Here is a 23,466-nt window from a genome sequence, read left to right as displayed (position 1 = left end):
CAGACTTAGGGTTGGCTCCTTAGGATTACTGAGCCCTGAGGGACGGTGACCAGAAGCCACGCTGGACTGAAAGCTTTCGGACTCCCGCGCCTTTCCAGCAGACCACGTGTCCGGCCAGCGCAGCCCCGCCTCCGCCCCGCCCTACAGTGCTTGGCCTGGGGCTGGGGGCTTACAGGCCACCCAAGCGCCACCGCCGGCCCACATTGCGCATGCTCTCTCTTGCCACAAGGGCGTCAGTCCTCATTCATTCAGAGTCAGGCCGCAGCCCCCTCCTCAAGACCCCTCCCCGAGCGGCGTGCGTCGCACTTATGTTGCGTCATCACGCCACGCCATTGCTCGAGCCTGTGAAGATGGCGGCAGCCGTTCTTAGTGGGCCCACCACGGGCTCCCCTGCTGGGGCTCCTGGCGGGCCTGGGGGTCTCTCTGCGGCGGGATCCGGTCCGCGTTTGCGTCTGCTGCTGTTGGAGAGCGTTTCTGGGTTGTTGCAACCGCGAACAGGGTCGCACGTTGCCCCTGTGCATCCCCCAATCCAGTGGGCCCCTTATTTGCCTGGGCTCATGTGCTTACTGAGGCTGCATGGGACAGCGGGTGGGGCTCAGGTAAGTCTGTGGCTCTCGAAGTCACCGTGGGAAGGCTGGTGAGGGAGCGGGCACTGCGGTCCCGCCTTCCTGAAGCTTAAGTTGTGAGCTTGAGTAGAGCCGAGAGGAGAGAATAGAGCACTTAACCATTCCAGATGAGACTCACGTATTTCATTACCTGCGTTTTCCCCGGAGAAAAATTAGGCCCTGTTTCTGTTAGGTCATTGATAAGCACAAAGCAATGAAAGGATTCAGTTCCATTGCTAGGTCTCTTGACTAGTTTCCTCCTCAGAGAAACTTCCTCTGGCGGTTTTTTTTCCCTGGGGTAGTTGAACACAAATATTTACTAGCTCTTAGCCAAAGGCCTACTCCCCTACTCGGCGCTCCAATTCCAGCCATGATGGCGATGAGCAAAATGCTGTAACACAAAACTGAGTCTGGTATGAATTTTTAAAACCAGCATAGAGAGAGTATTTAGAGATTTTTTTTCAAAAGACCTGGAGTTTAGGTAGTGAAAGAAAATAGAATGGATAGTTAAAAGGTTAGATGGACACTCGAGTAGGAAGGGTTGGAAAATAAGGGCATTTGTAGGTTAGGGGTTTAGGTGGTTGAAGACAGTGGGTAGAGTTGAGGCTGGTGAGGTAGGTAGGCGGTAGACAATATGTTGTCTATCTGGTTAGGAGCCTGTGCACAAATTCACATGTGTTCAGTCCTGCAAGCTAGAAACCCAAGTGTCATCCTCAATACCTGGTTTCTTACTTCCATAAGCAGTCTGTGAAGTTCCGCCTTTTTTTCTTAGGGATACGAGATCTCACTATGTGGCTCTGGCTGGTCTGGAACTATGTAGACCAGGCTGGTCTAAAACTCACTGAGATCCAGCTACCCGTGCCTGGGAGTAAAGGCATGTGCCATCTTGTTCAGCTGTGCGTGTATGTTTATGTGATTATGGACAAGGGTAGCACAGTGTACATGTCAAAGTCATAGGAACTTTTAGGTCCTCAAGTTCCTTTATCAAGGTCTCTTGGTTGTGGTGGAAGCCAGACTAGTTAGCCCAAGTGTTTATGTTAATACTCTTTGATTTTACCTCATGTTTCTCAGTAGGGGACACTGGAATTACAGATGCTTATGCTACTGTGGCTGGCTTTTGTGTGGGTTCTGGAAGACAGGATTGTGTGGCAATTTCTTATATCCACTGAACTGTCTCAGACCGTTGGGAATACTCCAGTTGTCTGTCCTGTTACTGTTTTTTGTTTGTTTCGTTTGTGTGTTCTAGCAATCTCTCTGATTTTTCCAGTTCCCTGAGTTTTTGTTCTGATGTATGTTGACTAGTCCTTCAGTAAGCCCTGCGCACACGTTCCCTAGGAGTCAGTTGGCACGTCTCTATAATGTTGTGTCCTGTTCACAGCTACTGCTGTTCTACTATGACTGTCACCTGGGCTGTGGGCAGCCACTTTCTTCTTACTGGAGTTAGTTATACTTAGAAGTGTCTGCAGCCTCTCTCTGACACACATTTATGCCACAAAGCAGAGAGAAAGGGCAAGAAAGCAATTCATGGTGAAATAATGCACACAGGACTTAGACGTCTGTGATGCATTATGGGGAAGTAGCTGTTGACCAACCACTACTATGTGTTTTGTTATTCTTTGTGTGTAGGGGTCATGGAAAAACTAAAAACTATCACAACTAAGGGGGCTGAATGGGTCTTTTTGTTTCCCCTGGCAAACACTGATTAAATGTGAGCCTGTGGTTTTGTTTTTGTTTTTGTTTTTTAAAGTTTATTCATTTTGTGTGTGTTTTGCCTGAATGTAGCACACATACAAATGTGTGCCCATTGAAGGGAACTGGGATTGCTGGTAAGTTTGAACCACTGCTGGCAAGAGCCCGGGTCCTCTGCAAGAGCAACAAGTGTTCTTAACCACCGACCGACTGTCTCTAGCCTTTGTTTATGCATTTCTGGCTGGCTTGGCTCTTGCTATGTAGGTCTCAGAGATCTGCCTACCTTTGCTTTCTGAGTGCTGGAATTATGCCTGGCTTATGACTTATTTTCCCTTTTTCTTTTTTCTTTTCCTCTCAAGACAAGGTTTCCCTGAGTAGCCTTGGCTGTCTTGGAACTTGCTGTATAGACCAGGCTGGCCCCTTCCTCTGCCTCCCAAATGGGATTAGAGGCATGTGTCACTCCCACCACCTGGCTTTACCTGTGTTTCAATGCAAGGTCAGGTGTGGGGTTTCCACTTGAGTTAGGTCCCTAGAAATCAATGTTTTGGATTTGGAGCATTTTGCATTTTCTAGTTATGGCTGCTCAGCCTGTGTTTACCTTATTTATGGATTCTTTATGTATACTTTACTCCGTCAGGGAGATAGGCTGCCTAGCACCTACGGCTTGCTTCTCCTGAAGTAGATTACTAAATGTGTACCAGATAAAGAACGAACACTCTCTGCCACCTGGCCAAGGACCTTCTTGTTTTCTTTTTTGGTTTTTCAAGGCAGGGTTTCTTTGTGTATCAGAGCCCTGGTTATCTGGGACTTGCTTTATAGACAAGGCCGGCCTCAAACTCATAGAGATTCTCCTGTCTTTGCCTCCTGAGTGCTGGGATTAAAGGCATGCAGTACCACGACCGGTCTTTTTAAATTTAGGAGTTAGATTTATTTATTTATTTTGTATATGTATGGGTATCTGCATGCCATGGTGCACAAATGGAGATCAGAGGACAAATGGATCTTTTTGGGAGTCGGTTCTCGTACCATGTGGGTTCTAGGACACAAATGCAAGCTGTCAGGCTTGGTGGCAAGTGTTTTTAACCTGCTGAGCCATGTAGAATTTTGTGGAATTTTGTTTTATTCAGTTGTGCCTTCCTCTATCTCACCAGTGCTGATGTGGGATTAGGAAGAATGGGTGATCTCTGGCCTTTGGGAGATGTAGGTACCCTGAGAGGAGTGTGACGCTTTGGGTTACTTGAAAAGGGGCTGATGAAGGAACATGCTTCTGTGTAAGGAGGGCTTGGGAGGAGGATAGGTTGAATCTGTGTTGGTGTGGTTTTGCCTCTAAGGAAGGTAGAATCAGGAGGAAGAGAGTTGTTTCTTCCAAGTGACTAAGGAGGTCTGCTGAGGGAAGCAAGCCTTATTGTTGAAATATAGTAGATGAATTGGCGTGTCCTCTTGTTAGCCCTAATGTTCCCCCACCCCCCAACCTGTGGGACAAGAGGGAGGAGATCAGACAAAATAGAATTTGAGAAAACAGACTGAAAGACAGCTGTGACGTAGGCTGATGGCCCTTTTGTATTCAGAAAGTGCACCTTGAGAAAGCCTTTTCAGGAGCAGGGGCAGTGAGGGATTGGTGAATTTCTTGTGCATCTCTAGTGACTTTTGTCTCATTCACTCCTGTTTTCTTTCCCTTTCCACTTCTAGAATCTTTCAGCTCTTGGGGCATTGGTGAATCTCAGTAATGCACACCTTAGCTCCATCAAAACTCGGTAAGTCTTTAATCCTCTTTGTTCGGGACGACATGCTTTTAGAAAGTGGGTTGAGTGTATGTTTGCCAATCCCTTGTCCCCACCCCATGGATTCAAGAGATTTTTTTCCATTTCAGGAGCTTGAGGGAGTTTTCTTTTTGTGAGCTCACTTGAACTCACCGTTTCCATCTCTTAGGTCTCTTGTTCCCACCTGCTTCCTTCTTTGCTTGATATCCTACCTCTCTCTGAGTCTTACATGTCTTGTGAACTAGAAACCATAGGAAATCTGGGGATGGAGTCCTATGAACAACAATAACTATACAAGGAAAGTAAGAGGACAGTCAGCAGGCTTCTGAGGTCTAGCCCATGTCCTCATCGCCTTCTTTTTGCTTGTCAGGTTTGAAGGCCTGTGTCTGCTGTCCTTGTTGGTAGGGGAGAGCCCCACAGAGTTGTTCCAGCAACACTGTGTTTCTTGGCTTCGGAGCATCCAGCAGGTGCTGCAGGTAAGGATTTGCTCTCCTCTGTCCTGCCAAGCGTGGGTTAGGTCTGGACATTCCGCCTAGACACTTAACTCTGAGCAGAATGATTGAAACAGTTTTCTGCTTTGTGGAGAGAGGAGGTTAATTTTTGAATAGAGATCTTAATAAACTTGCTGATAGTTTTATCTGTCAGCCTACTTTACTTTGTTTGCCCTTTCACACGCTATAGCTCTCAGCTTCACCTGGTTCCCTTGTCTAAGGACCGACCGCTCTGAAGTTCCTTCTTTAAGGACCGGTGTGTTCATGTGCAGGTGTATGCATGGGTGTCTGTCTGTCTTGTCTGTCGCTCTATTGCTTTGTTACACTTGTAAAGTTTTAGTCTCTGTCCCTAACATCCACTGTACTTTCTGCACTTAGTTATTCCATAAGCATTTTCTGAGTACATTGGCAAGCTGTGTACCAAGCTCAGGGTCAAGAGGGGCTTGGACTCCACTTGGATGGCCCTTAAGTCTAATACAGGGATTGGGACATTTTCTTATGAACTAGGAATTTACAGAGACCGATTTAGAGCCATGAGCCATGTAGTTTCCATTAAGTGCTATTTTTTTATACCTTTAAAAATGGGAGAAAAGGGCTGGAGAGATGGCTCAGCGGTTAAGAGCACCCGACTGCTCTTCCAGAGGTCCTGAGTTCAATTCCCAGCAACCACATGGTGGCTCACAACCATCTGTAAAGAGATACAATGCCCTCTTCTGGTGTATCTGAAGACAGCTACAGTGTACTTATATATAATAAAATGAATAAACCTTTAAAAAAAAAATGGGAGAAAAAAAGGACTGGAGAGATGGCTCAGTGGTTAAGAGCACTGGCTGTTCTTCCAGAGGTCCTGAGTTCAGTTCCCAGCAACCACATGGTGACTCACAACCATCTGTAGTGAAGTCTGATACCCTCTTCTAGTGTGCCTGAAGACAGATACAGTGTACTCATATGAATAAAAATTAATAAAAAAATTTTTAAAATAGAAAAAACTCTTAGCTTATAGGCCATGCAAAACCAGATATTCACATGTTACAGTTGGCAGATTCTGTCCTAATGGTAGTCACTTGAACTGAGAATGATATGACTAACTGTGCAGTGACAACCTGCTGCAGTAAATAAAGACTGGGCATCTGACCCTACCGAGGGTAGTGTGGGTTAGCAGTTAGGGCATCAGTTTACAAAGGGCATTTCTGCTCTGATCATGCTAAATTTGACCACGAAGCACTCTAAGAATGACAAGTCCCACAGGAGGAAGCCGGCTCTTTGAAGAGTTATAAACGGGCAGATCGGTGAGATTGAGGTGGGGTAGCGGAGATGACTGTAGAAGAGCCAGATCATGGGCTTCTTATAAGAATTTCGGCTTTTATTCTTTGAGGAGTGGGAGTTCATTGGAGGTTCTGAGTAGATTTCATTTTTTGCTGCGATCATGCGGTGCTACAGATTGAGCAATGTATAAAGAACAGAGTGGTCTGCATCATGGCTCTGGAAGCTGGGACTGCAAGTTAAAGGGGAAGCATCTCGGGGCTGGGGATTTAGCTCAGTGGTAGAGCGCTTACCTAGGAAGCGCAAGGCCCTGGGTTCGGTCCCCAGCTCCGAAAAAAAGAACCAAAAAAAAAAAAAAAGGGGGGGGGAAGCATCTCTTGAGGATCTGCTTGCTCCATTATAACATGGTGGACACCGTCAGTGGGAAATGGGGCTGGGGCTGGGGATGAATGTGTCCTAAGCCTCCCTCTTTAACAGACCTACCCCTGCAGTAACTGTCTCTATGACTTAGGGAGATGTGCTGCCTTGGTACTATTGTGTTGGAGATTAAGAGTCCAGAAGAGGGAATTTGGAGGCTATACAAATCATAGTGGTGAAGACATCTACAGTGTGCTCATAAATAGTAAATAAAATCTTAAATTAAAAAGAAGTAATGTCTTACCTATATTTTGGGGCTGGAGAGATGGCTTAGTAGTTAAGAGCACTGTCTGTTCTTCCAGAGGTCCTGAGTTCAATTCCCAGCAACCACATGGTGGCTCACAACCATCTGTAATGGGACAGTGACAGTATACTCATATGTATAAAATAAATAAATCTTTAAAAAAAAATCAAACCATAGTGGTGATAGTGAAGTAGTATTGATGACATTGTCACATTTGAAGATTTCTCTCTGGGTGCTAGGTAAAGAACCAGAAAGGAGAGGCCTGAAGGAGAGGGACCAGATAGATGGCTGTAAGGTGGTAGAGCACTGGCAGTGGCCAGGAGGAGGGAGTGTGGTGGAACTGATGGGAAGGTGGGTTTGAAGGAGCCAAGTGAGCAGTCTCATGACTGACTGGCTTTTGGGAGAAGACATGACTAACATGATTTGTGGCCTTCAGAATACTGGAAGGCAGTCAAGGCTTGGGAAATAAAGGGGAACACTGTGGTTGTGGCCTGGAGTGTTGAGTAGCAGCCCTTTGAGTAGACATCCTCTTGTATGACCATGACCTGAAGATGGCGGCTGTTGGCATGTTTTGCTAGGAGAGTACCAGTGCTTAGCCAGCAGGGAGGCTGGGGTGGGTTTGGTGTGAGTCCTTGCCAGAACTGAGCTTTAAGTGCACACTGTGCTGAAGGGTCACTCAGGGAAGAGGGCTTTACAGAAGAGTCTGAGTCTGAGACGGAGCAAGCCAAGAGATAACCAGGATTGAGGGTTGGATGGAATCCAAAGGAAGGGGGAGGAGTAAGTGAGACTGTGGGGTTGGATGGACTCCAGGAAGGCCAGGAGGAACGAGGGAGGGGTGGCTTCTGCTTATACTAGTGGAGCTGGAATAAGATTGACCTAGAGTCGTTTTCTTTAAAAGTAAACTTAGACCGTTGAAAGTGGTGTTTGAAGAGTTGGGAACCAAGCTAGACTGGATTGGAATGAGAAGTAACTTGGAGAAGAGGGGTACATGTAAGGACCTAGCATTGGGCAGTTCTTGGGATTTGGGGGTAGAGTTTTGTATCGGCTCAAAGAAGTTCTACAATGGGAGCAAAGTGAGCTTGTGCCCATGTCAGTGGGAAGAGAAGAATGGTTAGTATTAAGGGAACAATTATGGACAGGAGGATAGGTTTGTAAACCAGAGGAAGGGAGACTAATGAGGAAGAATGAGGGAGAATGAGGGTGCCTAGAAACCTCAGGGTTTGGTTTGGGTTTGTTTTTTACCTACATTTTCGGGTTTGGAAATTGGAACCTAAAGTAGCTCCTGTTCAGTTTTCTGCCATATTAAAGGCAAGACCATGCAAGATGGCACTGGTGGGGGAAGTTGGGGTTTGCAAGTTCATTGGAAAGAAATGTAGGATTGCTGGACAGTGTTGAAGACCTGTTTGTAGTCCATGGTCCCAACCATTCTTTTGCTTTAAAATTAACAAATTGGTCAAGATGGCTCAGTGGGTAAAGCCACTTGCTGCCATGCTTGATAGCTTTAGTTCAGTCCTGGACTTGATGAAATCAAAAACTGGCTCCTGAAAGATGCCCTCTGATTTCCATGCTCCTGCCTAAACAAACAAACAAACAAACGAACGAATAAATGAGGAGGAAGAGAAGAAGATAAGATATATAGCCTGGGCTGTCCTCAAAGTCCTGTGTTCAAGCCACCCTCTTGCCTTCGTCCCTTTGATAGCTGGGACTACAGGCATGACGGTTCACATTTTCTTAGTAGGCGTTCCTGTATGTGTTGTTGGCACATGGCTTCCTCTGGTTTAGAAGGCATGTGCCTCTGTTATATACCAATTTATTTTTTCCCTTATGTTTTTGTGATTTTCCATAAAGTCCTGGAACCAAATAGCTTTCCCCATGAGTTCCAGGGTGGGTGTGTATCACTCAAACTTGGAAAGGTGAGGCAGAGAAATGCAGTGTGGGAGAGTAAAGACCATTGCAGTCTCCTGTTCTCACTCAGAACTTTTCATTTCTTTTTTTCGGAGCTGGGGACCGAACCCAGGGCCTTGCGCTTGCTAGGCAAGTGCTCTACCACTGAGCTAAATCCCCAACCCCTCACTCAGATCTTTTAAAGTGTGGCTTTGTTACTTTTTTTCTTTAAACAAATTCCTGGGACCCAGATACATTTTTATAATTTATTCTTATTTTTTTGAGACTCTGGGGATAGAACCCAGTGCTTCGTGTATGCTAGGCAAATGCACATCCTGTATTCCAGACACTAGATACCAAAATGTAAATATGTCCTTTCTGTAGACACATAGGTTCCTTTCGTAGCATCCTTATTCTCTTTTCTGTCTATGATAAATGTGATGGTAATAGTGACATTAGCTGTGGTGTTGCCATTTATCTGTCTGTTCATCCCTCTGTCCTCCATCCATCCATCTGTTTAATGTGCATTAGTGTTTTGCTTACATGTATGTCTGTGTGAGGCTGTTGGATCTCCTAGAACTGGAGTTATAGACAATTGTGAGCTACAGTGTAAGTACAGAGAATTGAACCCTCTGGAAGAGCAGCCGAGCCATCTCTACCAAGCTGTGGTATTTCTGAAAAGCCCTGTGTGTTACCTCCTGTCCATCTTGTGCTGGTAAGATTGGCAGCATGGGTGCTATTGTTTTTAGTCTCAGGACTCACCGCCCACCATGGAGCTGGCTGTGGCTATCCTGAGGGATCTGCTTCGATATGCATCCCAGCTTCCTACCCTGTTTCGGGACATCTCCACCAACCACCTTCCTGGGCTTCTTACTTCCTTGCTGGGCCTCAGACCAGAGGTGAGACTTTTCAGTTCTATTTCTTGCTTCAACGGTTTGGATTAAAGAATGTTAGAACTGCTTAGGGAGTGGGTGTAAGGGTGAGAGGATAGTGACTGACTGGAGAAGGGGCCTTATGGGCCAGGGATGGGATGGAAGTATATGGACTGTTGGTACTTGGCCTCTCCCTTCTGATTTCTGCTTTTCTCACAGTGTGAGCAATCAGCTTTGGAGGGAATGAAGGCTTGTGTGACCTATTTTCCTCGGGCCTGTGGCTTTCTAAAAGTAAGTACTTTTGAAACTTTTAAAGCTCTCCACTTTAGATTCTGTCCCTGGCATTTCTAAGTTCTTATCACAACAAGCATGGTATAATGATACTACCTTGGAATGGTATCATTTAGTCCTCACAGTGAAGATATTGACTAAATTACTGCCCAGGATGAAGAGGGCTTGGAGCTTTGTCTGATGCTAGACCTGTAAACTCCTTTCCTTATCTCTCCCTCCCTCCTGTCCCCTTTTATTTATTTTTAAATTTAGATAGATTTAAAAAAAAACCACATTATATGTATGAGTGTTTTGCCTGCATGTATCTATGAGCCTCATGTGTCTCTGGTGCCTTCAGCGGTCAGAAGGTGATGGATGCCCCTGGAACTGTAGCTAACAGATGGTTGGTTTGTGAGCTGTCTGTCACGTGAGTGCTGGGAATCAAACCTGAGTCCTCTGCAAGAGCAGCCAGTGTGCTTATGGCAGAACTGTCTCTCCTGCCCCTACCACCCTCACCTCCTCTTTTAATGACTACCCTACCACAGAGCTACATTCCAGGTCCCACTCCTCAGTCCCTTTCTCTCTCTGTCTTTCCTGTTTGGAGCTCTAGACTACCCTGCTTGTTTCTCCTTCAGGAAGAAGGTGCTACAGAGACTTATTATCTCTCCAGCCCAACTTCTGATTTTGTTTTTCATGATTTTAGCATGGATTTGTCCTGGGTGAGAGACTGGCCACCAAGCCTGACTAGTCTTTCCCGGCCAGTTTCACTGTAGAAGACTTGTTCTTGCTGTTGCTATTTGGCACTTTCTTCCTTTCCTCATTAAGGCAAGAACTTTCAACCTTTTCATTTAAAGGGAATACTTTATGGCTTCTTGTTAGCCTGCTTGAATTGACATCACTTGAGGTCAGCATAAAGTAAATAAAGGTTGTTTGTACACAAGCCCTGTGCTGCTGTAATTGTCTGGTAATGGAGGGGAGCAGCTAAGCTGCTAAGAGAGAGCAAATTAGTCTATTTTTATAATTGTATGGTTTATTATTAGGTTGTTAAGCTCTTTCTGTACCCAGCTTGGGGGTTTAACTTTACGATAGGTCGGTGAGTATAGGAAAAGTACAGGCTTGTGTGGTGGTGCCCTGGGGTGGCTGAAGCAGGAGGATGTGAGTTTGAAGTTAGTCATAAACATAAATCCTATTGTGACTTGGAATTATTTATGGTTTAACCGTTTCCTGGAGGTGTCCATACATAATTCCTTGTGGTTAAGGCTGTTTCCTTAACCACATGTGTCACTGTTTCCTCCAGTATGTGAAGTGTCAAAGCAGGTATTTTCAGTGAGCCTATCTCTACTGAGTCTTCATTCTCATATGGCTGTTCAGGACAGGATTCTGTTGTTTTTCTGTTTGTACTGTGGGGTGAACTCAGTCCAATCACTGAGTTTCATCCTCAGCCCCTTCAGAGTTGCAATTTAATTTCATAAACCAAAAATACATGGAATCACAAACATCCTGTTTGTATTAAATTCTATGTTGATTAAAGTGTTCCTTCTAAACAGGGCTCAGTGGTTAAAAGCACTGACTGCTCTTCTAGAGGTCCTGAGTTCAAATCTCAGCAGCCACATGGTGGCTCACAACCATCTGTAGTGGGGTCCAGTGACCTCTTCTGGTGTGTCTGAAGACAGCTACAGTGTACTTATATATAATAAATAAATAAATCTTTAAAAAAAAGTGTTTCAAAACAGTTTAAAATGTATAGATGGGTCTGGCAAGATGGCTTAGTGGGTAAGGCACCCAGCCTGATGACTTGAGTGTGTTTCCCTAGAACTTCCATAGTGGAAGTTGCAGATGGTCAATCGCTGTGTGTGGCAGATCTGTGCTGTCTGCTCGTGTGAGGTCAGCAGGGTCTCGGGTCAAGCAAGCTAGTCTAGGGAGCTCGTTTCCAGTAGGAAGTTAGGGAAAGCAAGTATCAGGATTGTCCACATTGAGGAGCTCGGACAGAAGGGAGAACTGGAAACTGAGGGTGGCTGAGCCCTGCTTCTGGTATGAGCAAGTCTGACATGTTCACAGTGGGACCATTACAGCGTAGAATTAGAATTCACCATAGAGCGAGGTGGTGTTAATTCTGTGATCTAAGTTTGTGGTGCATGTATCAGGTAGGGTAAAGTGTTCCTCTTACACTGTGAAAGGAACAAGTGGACAGCCACAGGTCCTGCTCATAACCATATTTGTTTGCGTTTAAAATTGCGAGATAAACTACATTTTTTTACTTACAGGTCACTGAAACTAGTGGTTGACTTTCCCCCATTATTATTCATGGGTTCTTAGCCCCTTTTATTTTACTACCCCAAATAAATTGTGGCTCTTAGGTTGGACACCTATTCCAGGCCTTCTCGTATCGGGCAGAGGTTTGCTGATAGATGGTGGAAATAGCTTTGTTGCCTTCATTTTGCTCGTCTAGACTGACTTGTGGCCAGCCCCGTACCTGGGATCTGGGCAGTGTGTTCATTCTCGCTGGGCTGCATTTCTATCTCAGCGTGCAGAGTAGTCTGTGGGTTTGTTTTTCAGAACTGTTGTTTTGTCTTCAGAAAAAAAGGTGACTGTCATTTGCAAAAACTAGCCGAGGAGCCCAGTTGTTTTTATGTCAGGAACCAGGCCCTTTCTCCCAGGAGGGAGGCTGAGAACCAGAGCTCATGTGCAGGGTCTGTCTACCACAGAAGTGTACTGTTAATAGTTGTCCCCGCCCTATGGATGCGTCATGCTCCCTGTGTCTATAGGAAAGTGGAATCTCAGGTAGAAATACTGCTCTGGACACTCTTCTTAACATTGCTCATGACCTCTTCTTTCCTCCCTCCCTTCCCTCCCTCCTCCAGGGAAAGCTTGCTTCTTTCTTCCTGTCTCGGTTGGATTCCTTGAACCCTCAGCTCCAACAGGTAACGGGAAGGGAGAGGCGCTGAGCCTGGGGATCTGACCTGAGGCATCTTTTACAGCTTGTTCTTAGTTGTTAACTGTAAGCATTTGAACCCTCTTCCCATTTCTTCCTCTTAACATACACAATTACGGGCTTTCGTCCTCCTAGGGACGTCTGCCTCACTGTTCCATGGGATAGGAGACCCATGGCTGAGCTAGCTCCTCTCTGACCAGCTTTCTGCCCTTTTGCAGCTGGCCTGTGAGTGTTACTCCAGGTTACCCTCTTTAGGGGCTGGCTTTTCCCAGGGCCTGAAGCACACAGAGAACTGGGAGCAGGAGCTGCACAGCCTGCTGACCTCACTGCACAGCTTGCTGGGGTCCCTGTTTGAGGAAACAGAGACTGGTAGGGAGCAGGGCTCTAGTCAGTAGAGGGTTGGGGAGTGTGGCAGGAGGGGACAGGAGGTCGGGCAGTGGGTTTCTGGGCAACATGGATGAGAACATAAGTGGGTAATCTAGCACAAATGCAAAAGGGTCGGGGCTGGAGAGGGGTTCAGCGGTGAAGGACACTGGCTGCTCTTCCAGAGGACTGGGAATTGATTCTCAGCCCTCACAGGGCAGCTCACACAAAGGAAAATGGAGGGAGGGGAGAGGCAGCGTGTATAGGTGGTTGTATTGCTGCCCAGCTCCTGTGCAGAGTGAAGGCCCTGGAGTAGAGATGCTGCTTTCACCCTCAGAAGATGATAACACTCATGTCCTCCTCCAGCTTTGGCAGAGGTTTTCAGGACTGGCCCGTTGCCTGGGGCTCATGCTCAGGTGTGTAGATATTGAAGGGAATAAATAGACGTGGGGCTGGAGAAGTTGAGGTGGGTATGTGGAGTCTAGCTGGGGTGACTGCTCTAAGGTTCTTTTTGCTCTGGTTCTCTAGCTCTGAGTTTGGGGCTCCTGTGTCCGTTCCTGTGCAGGAAATCCTGGACCTCATCTGCCGGATCCTTGGTATCAGTAGCAAGAATATTGTGAGTGGGTTTTACCTTTTCTGTCATCTCTGAAACTGTGTCCCTGAGGCTTGTGCCTCTGTCAGTGGACTCACTCATACAGAGCCGAGCCACTTGTGCCAGTGAGTTTGGGGATGAGCCAAGGTGCCGTTCAGGGCTCAGTAATGTTGAGGCTCTCCTCTGCAGGATGGGGTGGGTTGGGTTGGGTTGGGCCTCGGAGTTGGTTCCTGTTGTACAATCTGACGTAGCTGCTCTGTTTCCGTCTTCCTCTGGCTCTGTTTCCATCTTACTGTGACTGAAATTTTCTCCAGAACTTGCTTGGAGATGGTCCCCTCCGGTTGCTGCTGCTGCCCTCTCTCCACCTTGAAGCCTTGGACTTGCTCTCTGCACTGATCCTTGCGTAAGTGAGCTTGGTCATGGTGTGAAGGGAATTAGCATACTGGAAATGAAGGCCACACTGTTCCATCCCTGCCCCTAGGTGTGGAGGCCGACTCTTGCGTTTTGGTGCCCTGATCAGCCGGCTGCTTCCCCAGGTTCTCAACACCTGGAGCACTGGGAGGGACGCTCTGGCTCCAGGCCAGGAGAGGCCTTACAGGTGATTTGCCTATGAAGTCAGAGTAGAGAGGGTGGATCAGAATATCAGGAGCCCCAGGGGTTCTGGCTGTCTGTTCATACCCTGCTTTCCTTGCTCCTACTCCAGCACCATTCGGACCAAGGTGTACGCTATCTTAGAGCTATGGGTGCAGGTTTGTGGGGCCTCAGCAGGTATGCTTCAGGGAGGGGCCTCTGGAGAGGCCTTGCTCACCCACCTGCTCAGTGACATCTCCCCTCCAGCTGATGCTCTTAAGGTGAGTGAGCCCATGGCTCCTGTTCCTCTGGCTCCTGTGCCTATTTCCTGACTGACTGTCTTGACTTCCTGTTTGCCTGTACATGTGACCGTGTTTCCTTTTATCACAAGCTCTGCAGTACCAGGGGAAGCTCTGATGGAGGTTTGCAAAGTGGGAAGCCTAGTGCCCCTAAGAAGCTAAAACTCGATATGGGGGAAGCTTTGGCTCCACCCAGCCAAAGGAAAGGAGATAGGAATGCCAACAGCGATGTGTGTGCAGCTGCACTGAGAGGTGGGTTGATGGGAACTGATGAGCCAGTCGGCAGAGTAGGGCACATAGGAGCAGAGACAGCCATGCAGCCTTGAGCACTATCTCAGTTTAATTCAGCCAAGCACTTTACATATGTGCTGTTTTACATATGCCCTGTGTGTGGCAGGGACAGTATGAGCACTTGTGGGTGGGGATCCACCGATCCGTACCAGTGGGGTTAGTGTGTGGTGTATTTCAGGATGCTGGTGGGGATGATTCTCCTGGGGGTCCTATGTGCTTTTACTGCCTGATACCTCACTGTCAAGGTGAGGCCAGTCCTCCTCAGGATGCAGCTGTGTGCGTTACCTGCACTATCTGTCATCCCCACTTTACACTGGTGGAGGAAACACTGAGAGGGTGGGCAGTGGCAGAACTGGGTACTCCCTGCTGGGCTGTGTGCCTTTTTCTTGTCTGCCTTTGACACATCATTCTCTTCTCAGGTCTCAGCCGGACCATCCTCATGTGCGGGCCTCTCGTCAAGGAGGAGACTCACAGGGTTAGTTAGTAGGGACGGGTTCAGATGGAGCCTGGGGAGGGTCCACTGTTCTGTGCACTTGGGAGTGTTTACCCCAAAGGTGGATCCATTGAAATCTGGGATCGAGGCTCTGGCCTTGAAGGTGGTGTTTCTAGACTAAAACTGTTTTCTTTTCAGAGGCTTCATGATCTCGTCCTGCCCCTGGTCATGAGTGTCCAGCAGGGTGAAGTCCTGGGAAGTTCTCCTTACAACAGCTCCTGCTGTCGCCTGGAGCTCTACCGCCTGCTGCTGGCTTTACTGCTGGCACCTTCCCCTCGCTGCCCTCCTCCTCTTTCCTGTGCCCTGAAAGCTTTCTCTCTTGGCCAATGGGAAGATAGTCTTGAGGTAATTGCTGACTGGGTCAGATCTCTGGTTTCTGGGTTCTCTTATTCTGATGTTTGCCTCATGAGTTCTTAGTGCTCTTGCCCTTTTTTCCCTCAGGTCTCCTCTTTCTGCTCAGAAGCTCTGGTGACTTGTTCTGCTCTGACACACCCCCGAGTACCACCTCTACAGAGCTCAGGCCCTGCCTGTCCTACACCTGCCCCCGTTCCTCCTCCTGAGGCCCCATCTTCATTCAGGGCCCCAGCCTTCCATACTCCAGGTCCCATGCCCTCTATAGGTGCTCTGCCATCTCCAGGCCCAGTGCCCTCAGCAGGCCCCATTCCCACAGTAGGCTCGATGTCCTCAGCTGGCTCTGTGCCATCCACAGGCCCAGTGCCCTCTCGCCCCGGACCTCCAGCAACAGCCAACCACTTAGGGCTCGCTGTCCCAGGCCTGGTGTCTGTCCCACCCAGGCTCCTTCCTGGCTCTGAAAACCACCGTGCAGGTTCTGGTGAGGATCCTGTCCTTGCTCCTAGTGGGACCCCTCCACCTAGCATACCTCCAGATGAAACTTTTGGGGGGAGAGTACCCAGGCCAGCCTTTGTCCACTACGATAAGGAGGAGGCATCTGATGTAGAGATCTCCTTGGAAAGTGACTCTGATGACAGTGTGGTGATTGTACCTGAGGGGCTTCCATCCCTGCCACCACCACCCTCAGGCACTCCTCCCCCTGTGGCTCCTACTGGCCCACCAACAGCCTCCCCTCCTGTGCCTGCTAAGGAGGATTCTGAAGAACTGCCTGCAACTCCAGGGCCTCTACCTCCACCCCCACCCCCACCCCCACCTGTTTCTGGTCCTGTGACACTTCCTCCACCCCAGCTCGTCCCTGAAGGGACTCCTGGAGGGGGAGGACCCACAGCTATGGAAGAAGATTTGACAGTTATTAATATCAACAGCAGTGATGAAGAGGAGGAGGAAGAAGAGGAAGAGGAGGAGGAAGATGAAGATGAGGAGGAAGAAGACTTTGAGGAAGAGGAAGAAGATGAAGAAGAGTATTTTGAAGAGGAAGAGGAGGAAGAAGAGTTTGAGGAGGAATTTGAGGAGGAAGAAGGTGAATTAGAAGAGGAGGAAGAGGAGGAGGAAGAAGAGTTAGAAGAGGTAGAAGATGTGGAGTTCGGTTCAGCAGGGGAAGTGGAAGAAGGTGGACCTCCACCCCCAACACTGCCACCAGCTCTGCCACCTACAGACTCCCCCAAAGTGCAGCCCGAGGCAGAACCTGAGCCTGGGCTCTTATTGGAAGTTGAGGAGCCAGGGGCCGAGGATGGGCCTGGGCCTGAGATCGCGCCCACCCTGGCCCCTGAGGTCCTCCCCTCCCAGGAGGAGGTGGAGCGGGAAGGGGAAAGCCCTACAGCAGGGCCACCTCAGGAGCTTGTTGAAGAAGAGTCCTCTGCTCCCCCTACCCTGCTGGAAGAAGGGACTGAGGGTGGAGGTGACAAGGTGCCACCCCCACCTGAGACACCTGCACAAGAAGAGATGGAGACAGAAACAGAAGCTTCAGCTCCTCAGGGAAAGGTGAGAGGCCAGCTATGGAGGACCGTGGGTGAGGATGGGGCTGGCAAGGCAGCTCTGCTGGGGAGCAGGTGCTACAGCCAGGCTGTGTGTAGCTCCAGTTGTGGGGCCCCACATGGAGACTGGGCTGCGTATTTGCTGTGGAGGTGTGATGGGAGAGGGACTCTGGGAGGGGGCAGCTTTTGGGATATAAATAAATTTAAAAGAGCAGGATGGGGGCAGGGGGTTGCTGTAATTTGACATATTCTTCTGTGTGTGACTTTGAATTTTGTGCCTTCGTCCCTAAAAGGAGCAAGATGACACAGCTGCCATGCTGGCTGACTTCATTGATTGTCCCCCTGATGATGAGAAGCCACCACCTGCTACAGAGCCTGACTCTTAGCCCCTTCCGCACCCTGTCACTTTGTATCCAATAAAGCTATGTCTGTAGACACATGTGCTGCGTTGGCTCTTGCCACTCTTCCCAGTGTGGAGCCTGGGTGAGTGCTGGGTTTGCTGCATCCCTCCACGTGTTCCCCACTGTTGTCTTCAGTGACCTGAGGAAGAGCCACTGCTAAGAGAAGTACCCAGCCAACTGTCCTGTCGCCAAGTTAGTGCTGGAGTTTTCTTTCTTTTTTTTTTAAAGATTTATTTATTAGCTGTCTTCAGACACACCAGAAGAGGGCATCAGATCTCTTTACAGATGGTTGTGAGCCACCATGTGGTTGCTGGGATTTGAACTCAGGACCTCTGGAAGAGCAGTCAGTGCTTTTAACTGCTGAGCCATCTCTCCAGCCCTTTTTTTTTTTTTTTAGGATTTATTCATTTATTATATATAAGTACACTGTAGCTGTCTTCAGACACACCAGAAGAGGGTATCGGATCTCTTTACAGATGGTTGTGAGCCACCACGTGGTTGCTGGGAATTGAACTCAGGACCTCTGGAAGAGTAATCAGGTGCTCTTAACCGCTGAGCCATCTCTCCAGCCCAGTGCTGGAGTTTTAAGTTCTCTGTTCTTTTCTGCAGGAGCTTGCTAAGTAGCCCAGGCTAATCATACATCCAATCCTGTGTAAACTTTCCGTGTCCCAAGGGCTGATGTAGATTTGCCTCTCCCTACGCACAAGCATGTCTGCTTCTCTAGTGTTATGTCTGAGCTAATTGCCTATAGGTAAGGCTTCAGAGAGGTGTGTTTTGTTTTTGTTTTTGTAGTGCAAGGCTACCTTTTTGAGGAGGTTAACAGTTGAACTAATTTTTTGAAATGTAAATAGGTTTAGGAAAAAAGTTCTCCCCAAGTTATTTGAAACATTTCAAGTTTTCAGAGAAATTGTAAATATATGCCCTTTTTCTATTCTCCATTGCTAGTATTTACGTTAGCTTGCTTTCTGTCGTGCGTAGATGCTAACTACAGATAGGCCTATGTATACTTATATAATCTTACGTGTTTGCCTGTTATGTCTGATTCATAAGTTGTAGACATCATGGCCTTTCTTCCCTAGAACTGCAATGTTATCTAAGGTTGAGAACTCAGTACTCAGGGCTGGAGAGATGATGGCTCAGTAGTGAAAGCACTGACTGCTTCTCCAAAGGGTGCAGCCCACAGCGTCTGTAACTTTAGTTACATCTGACTGACACTTCTGGTCTCAGTGGGCACCAGCCATACAAATGGTACACAAACATACAGGCATGGAGAACAAACACACACACACACACACACTTAAAAACACACACACTGACACTCTCCTCAACCCCCAAATAATAATTCAAACACAACCATGGGCTGGAAATACATAACACTCAGTTGGTAGAGTATTTACCTAGGTTCAACCCCAACACCACATGAACTGGGATTTGTAATCCCAGCATTCAGGTGGGAGATCAGAGTTAAAGTCACACTTTAAACTCGTTGTGAGTTTGAAGCTAACCTGAGATACAGGAGACCCTATCTCAACCACCAAACCCACACAGAGCAAAACCCAGGCAATGTTAGCCTCAAACTGAAGAAAAGCTCTTAACCGCTGAGCCATCTCTCCAGCCCTTGTTTGTTTTCAACATTGATAAAAAAATTCAAGCAAATTGAATTATAGATAACACATGTACCACATTATTTTGTGAGTGGGAGGGGGAGTAAGGGCTAGTACAGATTTAACTTGCTGTTCTGGGGGAATTAATTTTCTAGGCAGGAATACAGTACAAAAGTTCAGAAACAGAAGCGTTCTTGTGTTATAAAAAGGTTTTTTTTTTTTTTTTTTTGTTCTTTTTTTTGGAGCTGGGGACCGAACCCAGGGCCTTGCGCTTTCCTAGGCAAGCGCTCTACCACTGAGCTAAATCCCCAACCCCATAAAAAGTTTTAAAAGGTGGATATGGGGCTGGGTGGAGGGGGCTGGAGGGTCTGTGGCAGAAGCTGCTGTAGGAGTAGTCAGATGATTGGCATGCTCTGATTTATGTATTAATATCTGTTTAATGTACTTGGAGAATAGTTGAAATGGAATAAGGATGGTAGTGGAGACGCAAGGAACTCATTTGGGAGAGTTGATGCTTCCCAGGGTTGGAGTCTGGGAACTTTTAAAGGGAGCATTGATAAAAATTGGAAGTTCATTCCATTTTCCACATAGAACTACCTGACTGTCTCGACATCTGCCTCAAATTCTTTTAAAACCTCAAGTCTGACCAGCAGAGGTGGATAACTTTGGTGCCCACATAAGTGGGCACATGAGCGCATAGAAGCTGGCTTACACTGGTCTCACGGATTTACCAGATGAGTTCCTGGAAATGGAGCTGCTGAGCCCTTGGAGCTCTGCCAGCCCTGCTCCCACGCAGGGCGAGTATGTCCAGTGTCGTCTTGGCCTGCTTGTTTTGTGGCCCAGCACGTAGCTTTAAACCTTTTTCTTGTAGATTAGGAAAATTGACAGTTTGGCATGCCTTTTTAAAAATTCCTTTTAGGAGCTGGGGATTTAGCTCAGTGGTAGAGTGCTTACCTAGGAAGCGCAAGGCCCTGGGTTTGGTCCCCAGCTCCGAAAAAAAGAACCAAAAAAAAAAAAAAAAAATTCCTTTTGATTGGTTATGTTTACTGTTTGCCATGTTAAAATTTTTTATCTAACTTTTTTGTTGCTGAGGACTGAACCGTGGGTACTGTGCATATTAAACCATAAGTTCTCTACCCTGGAGTTACAGGGGTAACATTTCTGCCTCTGAACATTTTAATTTTTACTATGTTTATCAGTCTTTCACAGTGCTGTTCCCCTCTGGCCCCTCTCTCTGTGTGTATTGAAACTTGGGCCTCACTCTAGGGCCTCACACATTTGGCATGATTTTTACAACTATATCCCTCATCTGTAGGTATGTGTGCATGAGTGCAGGTGCCTGTAGAAGCTGGAAGTGTAGGCTATTGTGCAGCTCGGAGGTGAAGTAAATGCTGGTCCTCTGGAAGGACAGTTAAGTGCTCTTAACCCCTCAGCTCTCTCCAGCCCGGCAGTATTTTAAAATCCTTGGGTCAGATTATCGGACAGGTTTCATTTGTTTTTCCAAAGACTTCTTTGTAATACCCTGTCTTTGTGTGTGTGTGTGTGTGTGTGTGTGTGTGTGTGTGTGTGTGTGTTTTAATTTTGATTATTTTATGTATGTGAGTACAGTGTGGCTGTCTTCAGACACACCAAAAGAGGGCATCAGATCCCACTACAGATGGTTGTGAGCCACCATGTGGTTGCTGGGAATTGAACTGAGGACCTCTGGAAGAGCAGTCAGTGTTCTTAACTGCTGAGCCATCTCTCCAGCCCCCATGTTTTTTTAATATGAAAAAAATTATGGTTTTAATGTTTTGTTTTTAAAGTTTTTACCCTAGTGTAAAATATTAGGTACAAATTAAATCTAGTATTTTATCCAAATGTCATTTGGAAATATGCCATGTTTTATAAAGTCGTGATTTCTCTGGGTTTATCCCTGATCTGACTGTATCCACACTTGTCAGGCCTTTATCGTGTATCTAAATAAATGTCTGGTAGGAAGAGTAGTTTATTAAGGTGTAGTTTGCCTTGGTTTATGGGAGGAAAGGGTAATTGGTAAGGTCCAGAATGAGGTCAGTCAGGCTAGGCCAGATTTCTGCGTAGGCAGTGAATAGAGCAATGAGACTGCATGGTCCACACGGAGCTCTTCCTCATTCTTCTAGGTTGTGCTTCTGGCCAAGGAGTGAATATTCTGAGAGCTAATGTCAGTGATCATTCTGAATGGCTTAACAAATCACTTCACCTAGAGAAGGTTTCCCTCCTGCACTCTTGTCAAAACCATTTGTTTCTAAGTCTTGTCAACTGTGAGTCACAATGTTGAAAGTTAAAGGGCTGATCTTTAGACTCTTTGGGCGTATAAGGATTTTTTAAAAAATGCATGAGGGTGTAGTTTAATGTCAGAGTTTGCCTAGCCAATGGGAGGTCTTTTGCTTGATTCCATAGTACCACCAAGCCAAGCCAGAGAAAAAGTATCTGCATGTAGTGTCTGGAACAGACTGAGGCCTCTCAGCTTCATCACCACAAGAGGAGGACATGTTTTTATAGAAGTAGAGAGATGCAGGAGGTTTAGTAAAGAAGTACAAGGAGTTGTTGGCTGGTTTGGGGGTGGTGCAGGGTTTGGAAACCTAGTGTGGGAGTCGGGGCCTTATTTCAGGAAGCAGGGATTCTTCTAAAATGTTCTTGAGGAACGTGACTTAATTTGATTTTCAGTGAGCCTTGGGAATTTGTGGAGGAGGGTTGGCGCTCAAGAGACCAAGCAGTCTAGGCAAGTCCAGCTGCCCTGGCATTGCCCTGAGTGTCTGGGATCAGCCGCCTTGTGCTGTGCACTTGTTTTATGGACTCTTAGTGGGTAAGAGACAGAAGTCTCCCCAGCAGAGAGCCTCCCAGCCTTGAGGCCTTGGGCGCTCTGGCCACTCAGCATGATGAGTCAGCGTTTCCATTGCTTACACTCCCTAGAGATGGGGCTTTAGGAGGAAAGTGGCTGGAGTCTGTAGATAACCCAATCAAGCAGAATGGTTTTAGGAGAATTAGGGAGTACTGAGTGCTTACATTGCATCAGCAGTGTGTCAGCGGATTGGAGGCTTCGGGAAACATACAGGATGCCTCTGGGCTTAAGAGTATTAATAACAGGACTTGAATGAGCAATGCCTCGGGGTAGCAGCAGCAGGGCGTGTGGGCTCTGAAGCTCAGAAGAGAGCCAGCCCATGGTTGAAGATTTGGGGAAAGGATAAGTCACCAAGGGAGGTGAACTGAAGAAGCGATGTGAAATGGAACCCAGATAACATCACATTCGGGGACAAAGGGGGCCATTCAGGGAGAGCAAGAAGCCCGTAGAGGGCGGGGTCCTAGCCAAAAAGACTAGGTAGGAGGAGATGCTTCCCGCTGGCCGCGCATGAGCAGTGGCTGTGTCCATGCTCAGCGGTTTACCTAATCCGTGTCCTGGCCCTTCAGCTCTTAAAGGTGGAGCATGAAGGATAAGGTGGAGCTGGTGGAAGGCATCCCGGGAACTGCAACCCTGCTTCCTCCTCCCTTGTAAGCCAAGGAGTAACCTCAGGTTCTACCTGTGGAGCCAGCCACAGGGTTGCATTCCTCTGACCTTGACTGGGCCACATTGGCTCTTATCCCTTGTCACTTTCCTACTTCTGGCCTTTACCTGCCTGGGCTTAAGTACAAATATGTTTTCAAATGCTGGATATTCGAATGGTCTGCTCAGTGAATTTCCCTAAAGCCTAACTCATCCGTTGCCCTATAGACAGGGTGGTGTGCCAATGTTCACGGTGTTTTCCTAGGAAGGCGCCCAGCATGAAGGAATCCTAGCCAGAGGGAAGTGTGCACACCTCGGTGATTTGAAGTAAAGAGAAAGTTCTTTGAGTTTTAAAGTTTTATTTATTACAACTTTATTTTAAAAAGTTCTTCATGTGTACATGTGTATGTATGGGATGCTGTCAGAGGCCAGAAGAGGACATCAGATCCCTGGAGCTACAAAGGTTGTCTATGGATGGCTATATGGGTGCTGGGATCTGGGTCTGAGTTCTCTGCAAGAACACCAAGTGTCTTAACAACTGATCATCTCTAGATCCCCTTTGTCCTGTGTGTGCCCACACGCAAATACGTACACACACACACACACACACACACACACACACACACACACACACACACACGCTACTGTGGAGGTCAGAGAACACCCTACGGGAGTGAACTAAGGTGGTTCTGCCTGGTGGCAAGTGCCTTTACCTTCCTGAACCATCTTCCTCGTCCATATTCTTTGTGCTTTTACCTGGTCCCAACTTGTGGTGTTCTAAGGTTTCCTTATACTTGAACCCCACTTTACATCGGATGTCCTTACCTTTCTATAGGCAGCTATTGGTTTTACCGTATCTTGTTTGCCTAGCTTCCATTTGTTAGCTTAGAGCTTAAGCCACACGTTTGGGTGTGTTGAGTACAAAGACTCTGAACCTGCATTCACTCGGATAGGCCCAGCCCAACAACTAGCCTGGGGGCACTGTGCTTTCTCCTTTCTGCTGTCTGTTTACCTGTCAGCCCCTGAGCCATTCCTCAG

The 23,466-nt window shown here is 47.4% G+C and overlaps 1 protein-coding gene across 1 annotated transcript; it reads left to right on the top strand.

The window, feature by feature from the left end:
* The first annotated feature begins 348 nt into the window (after nt 1–348).
* On the top strand, nt 349–17,358 carry Pelp1 (proline, glutamate and leucine rich protein 1). Its single transcript, NM_001024270.2, has 17 exons — nt 349–599; nt 3,984–4,048; nt 4,425–4,530; nt 9,103–9,252; nt 9,445–9,516; nt 12,357–12,416; nt 12,646–12,796; nt 13,077–13,206; nt 13,319–13,406; nt 13,697–13,785; nt 13,864–13,980; nt 14,086–14,233; nt 14,344–14,503; nt 14,962–15,017; nt 15,174–15,380; nt 15,477–16,928; nt 17,215–17,358. The coding sequence occupies exons 1-17, from the start codon at nt 351–353 to the stop codon at nt 17,305–17,307; spliced, it is 3,393 nt and encodes a 1,130-aa protein (NP_001019441.2). The 5' UTR covers nt 349–350; the 3' UTR covers nt 17,308–17,358.
* The last annotated feature ends 6,108 nt before the right edge of the window (nt 17,359–23,466 follow it).

The sequence above is a fragment of the Rattus norvegicus genome, chromosome 10 (assembly GCF_021556685.1).
Source record: "Rattus norvegicus strain SHRSP/BbbUtx chromosome 10, alternate assembly SHRSP_T2T, whole genome shotgun sequence".
NCBI lineage: Eukaryota > Metazoa > Chordata > Mammalia > Rodentia > Muridae > Rattus > Rattus norvegicus.
This window is presented reverse-complemented; position numbering and strand designations above follow the sequence as displayed.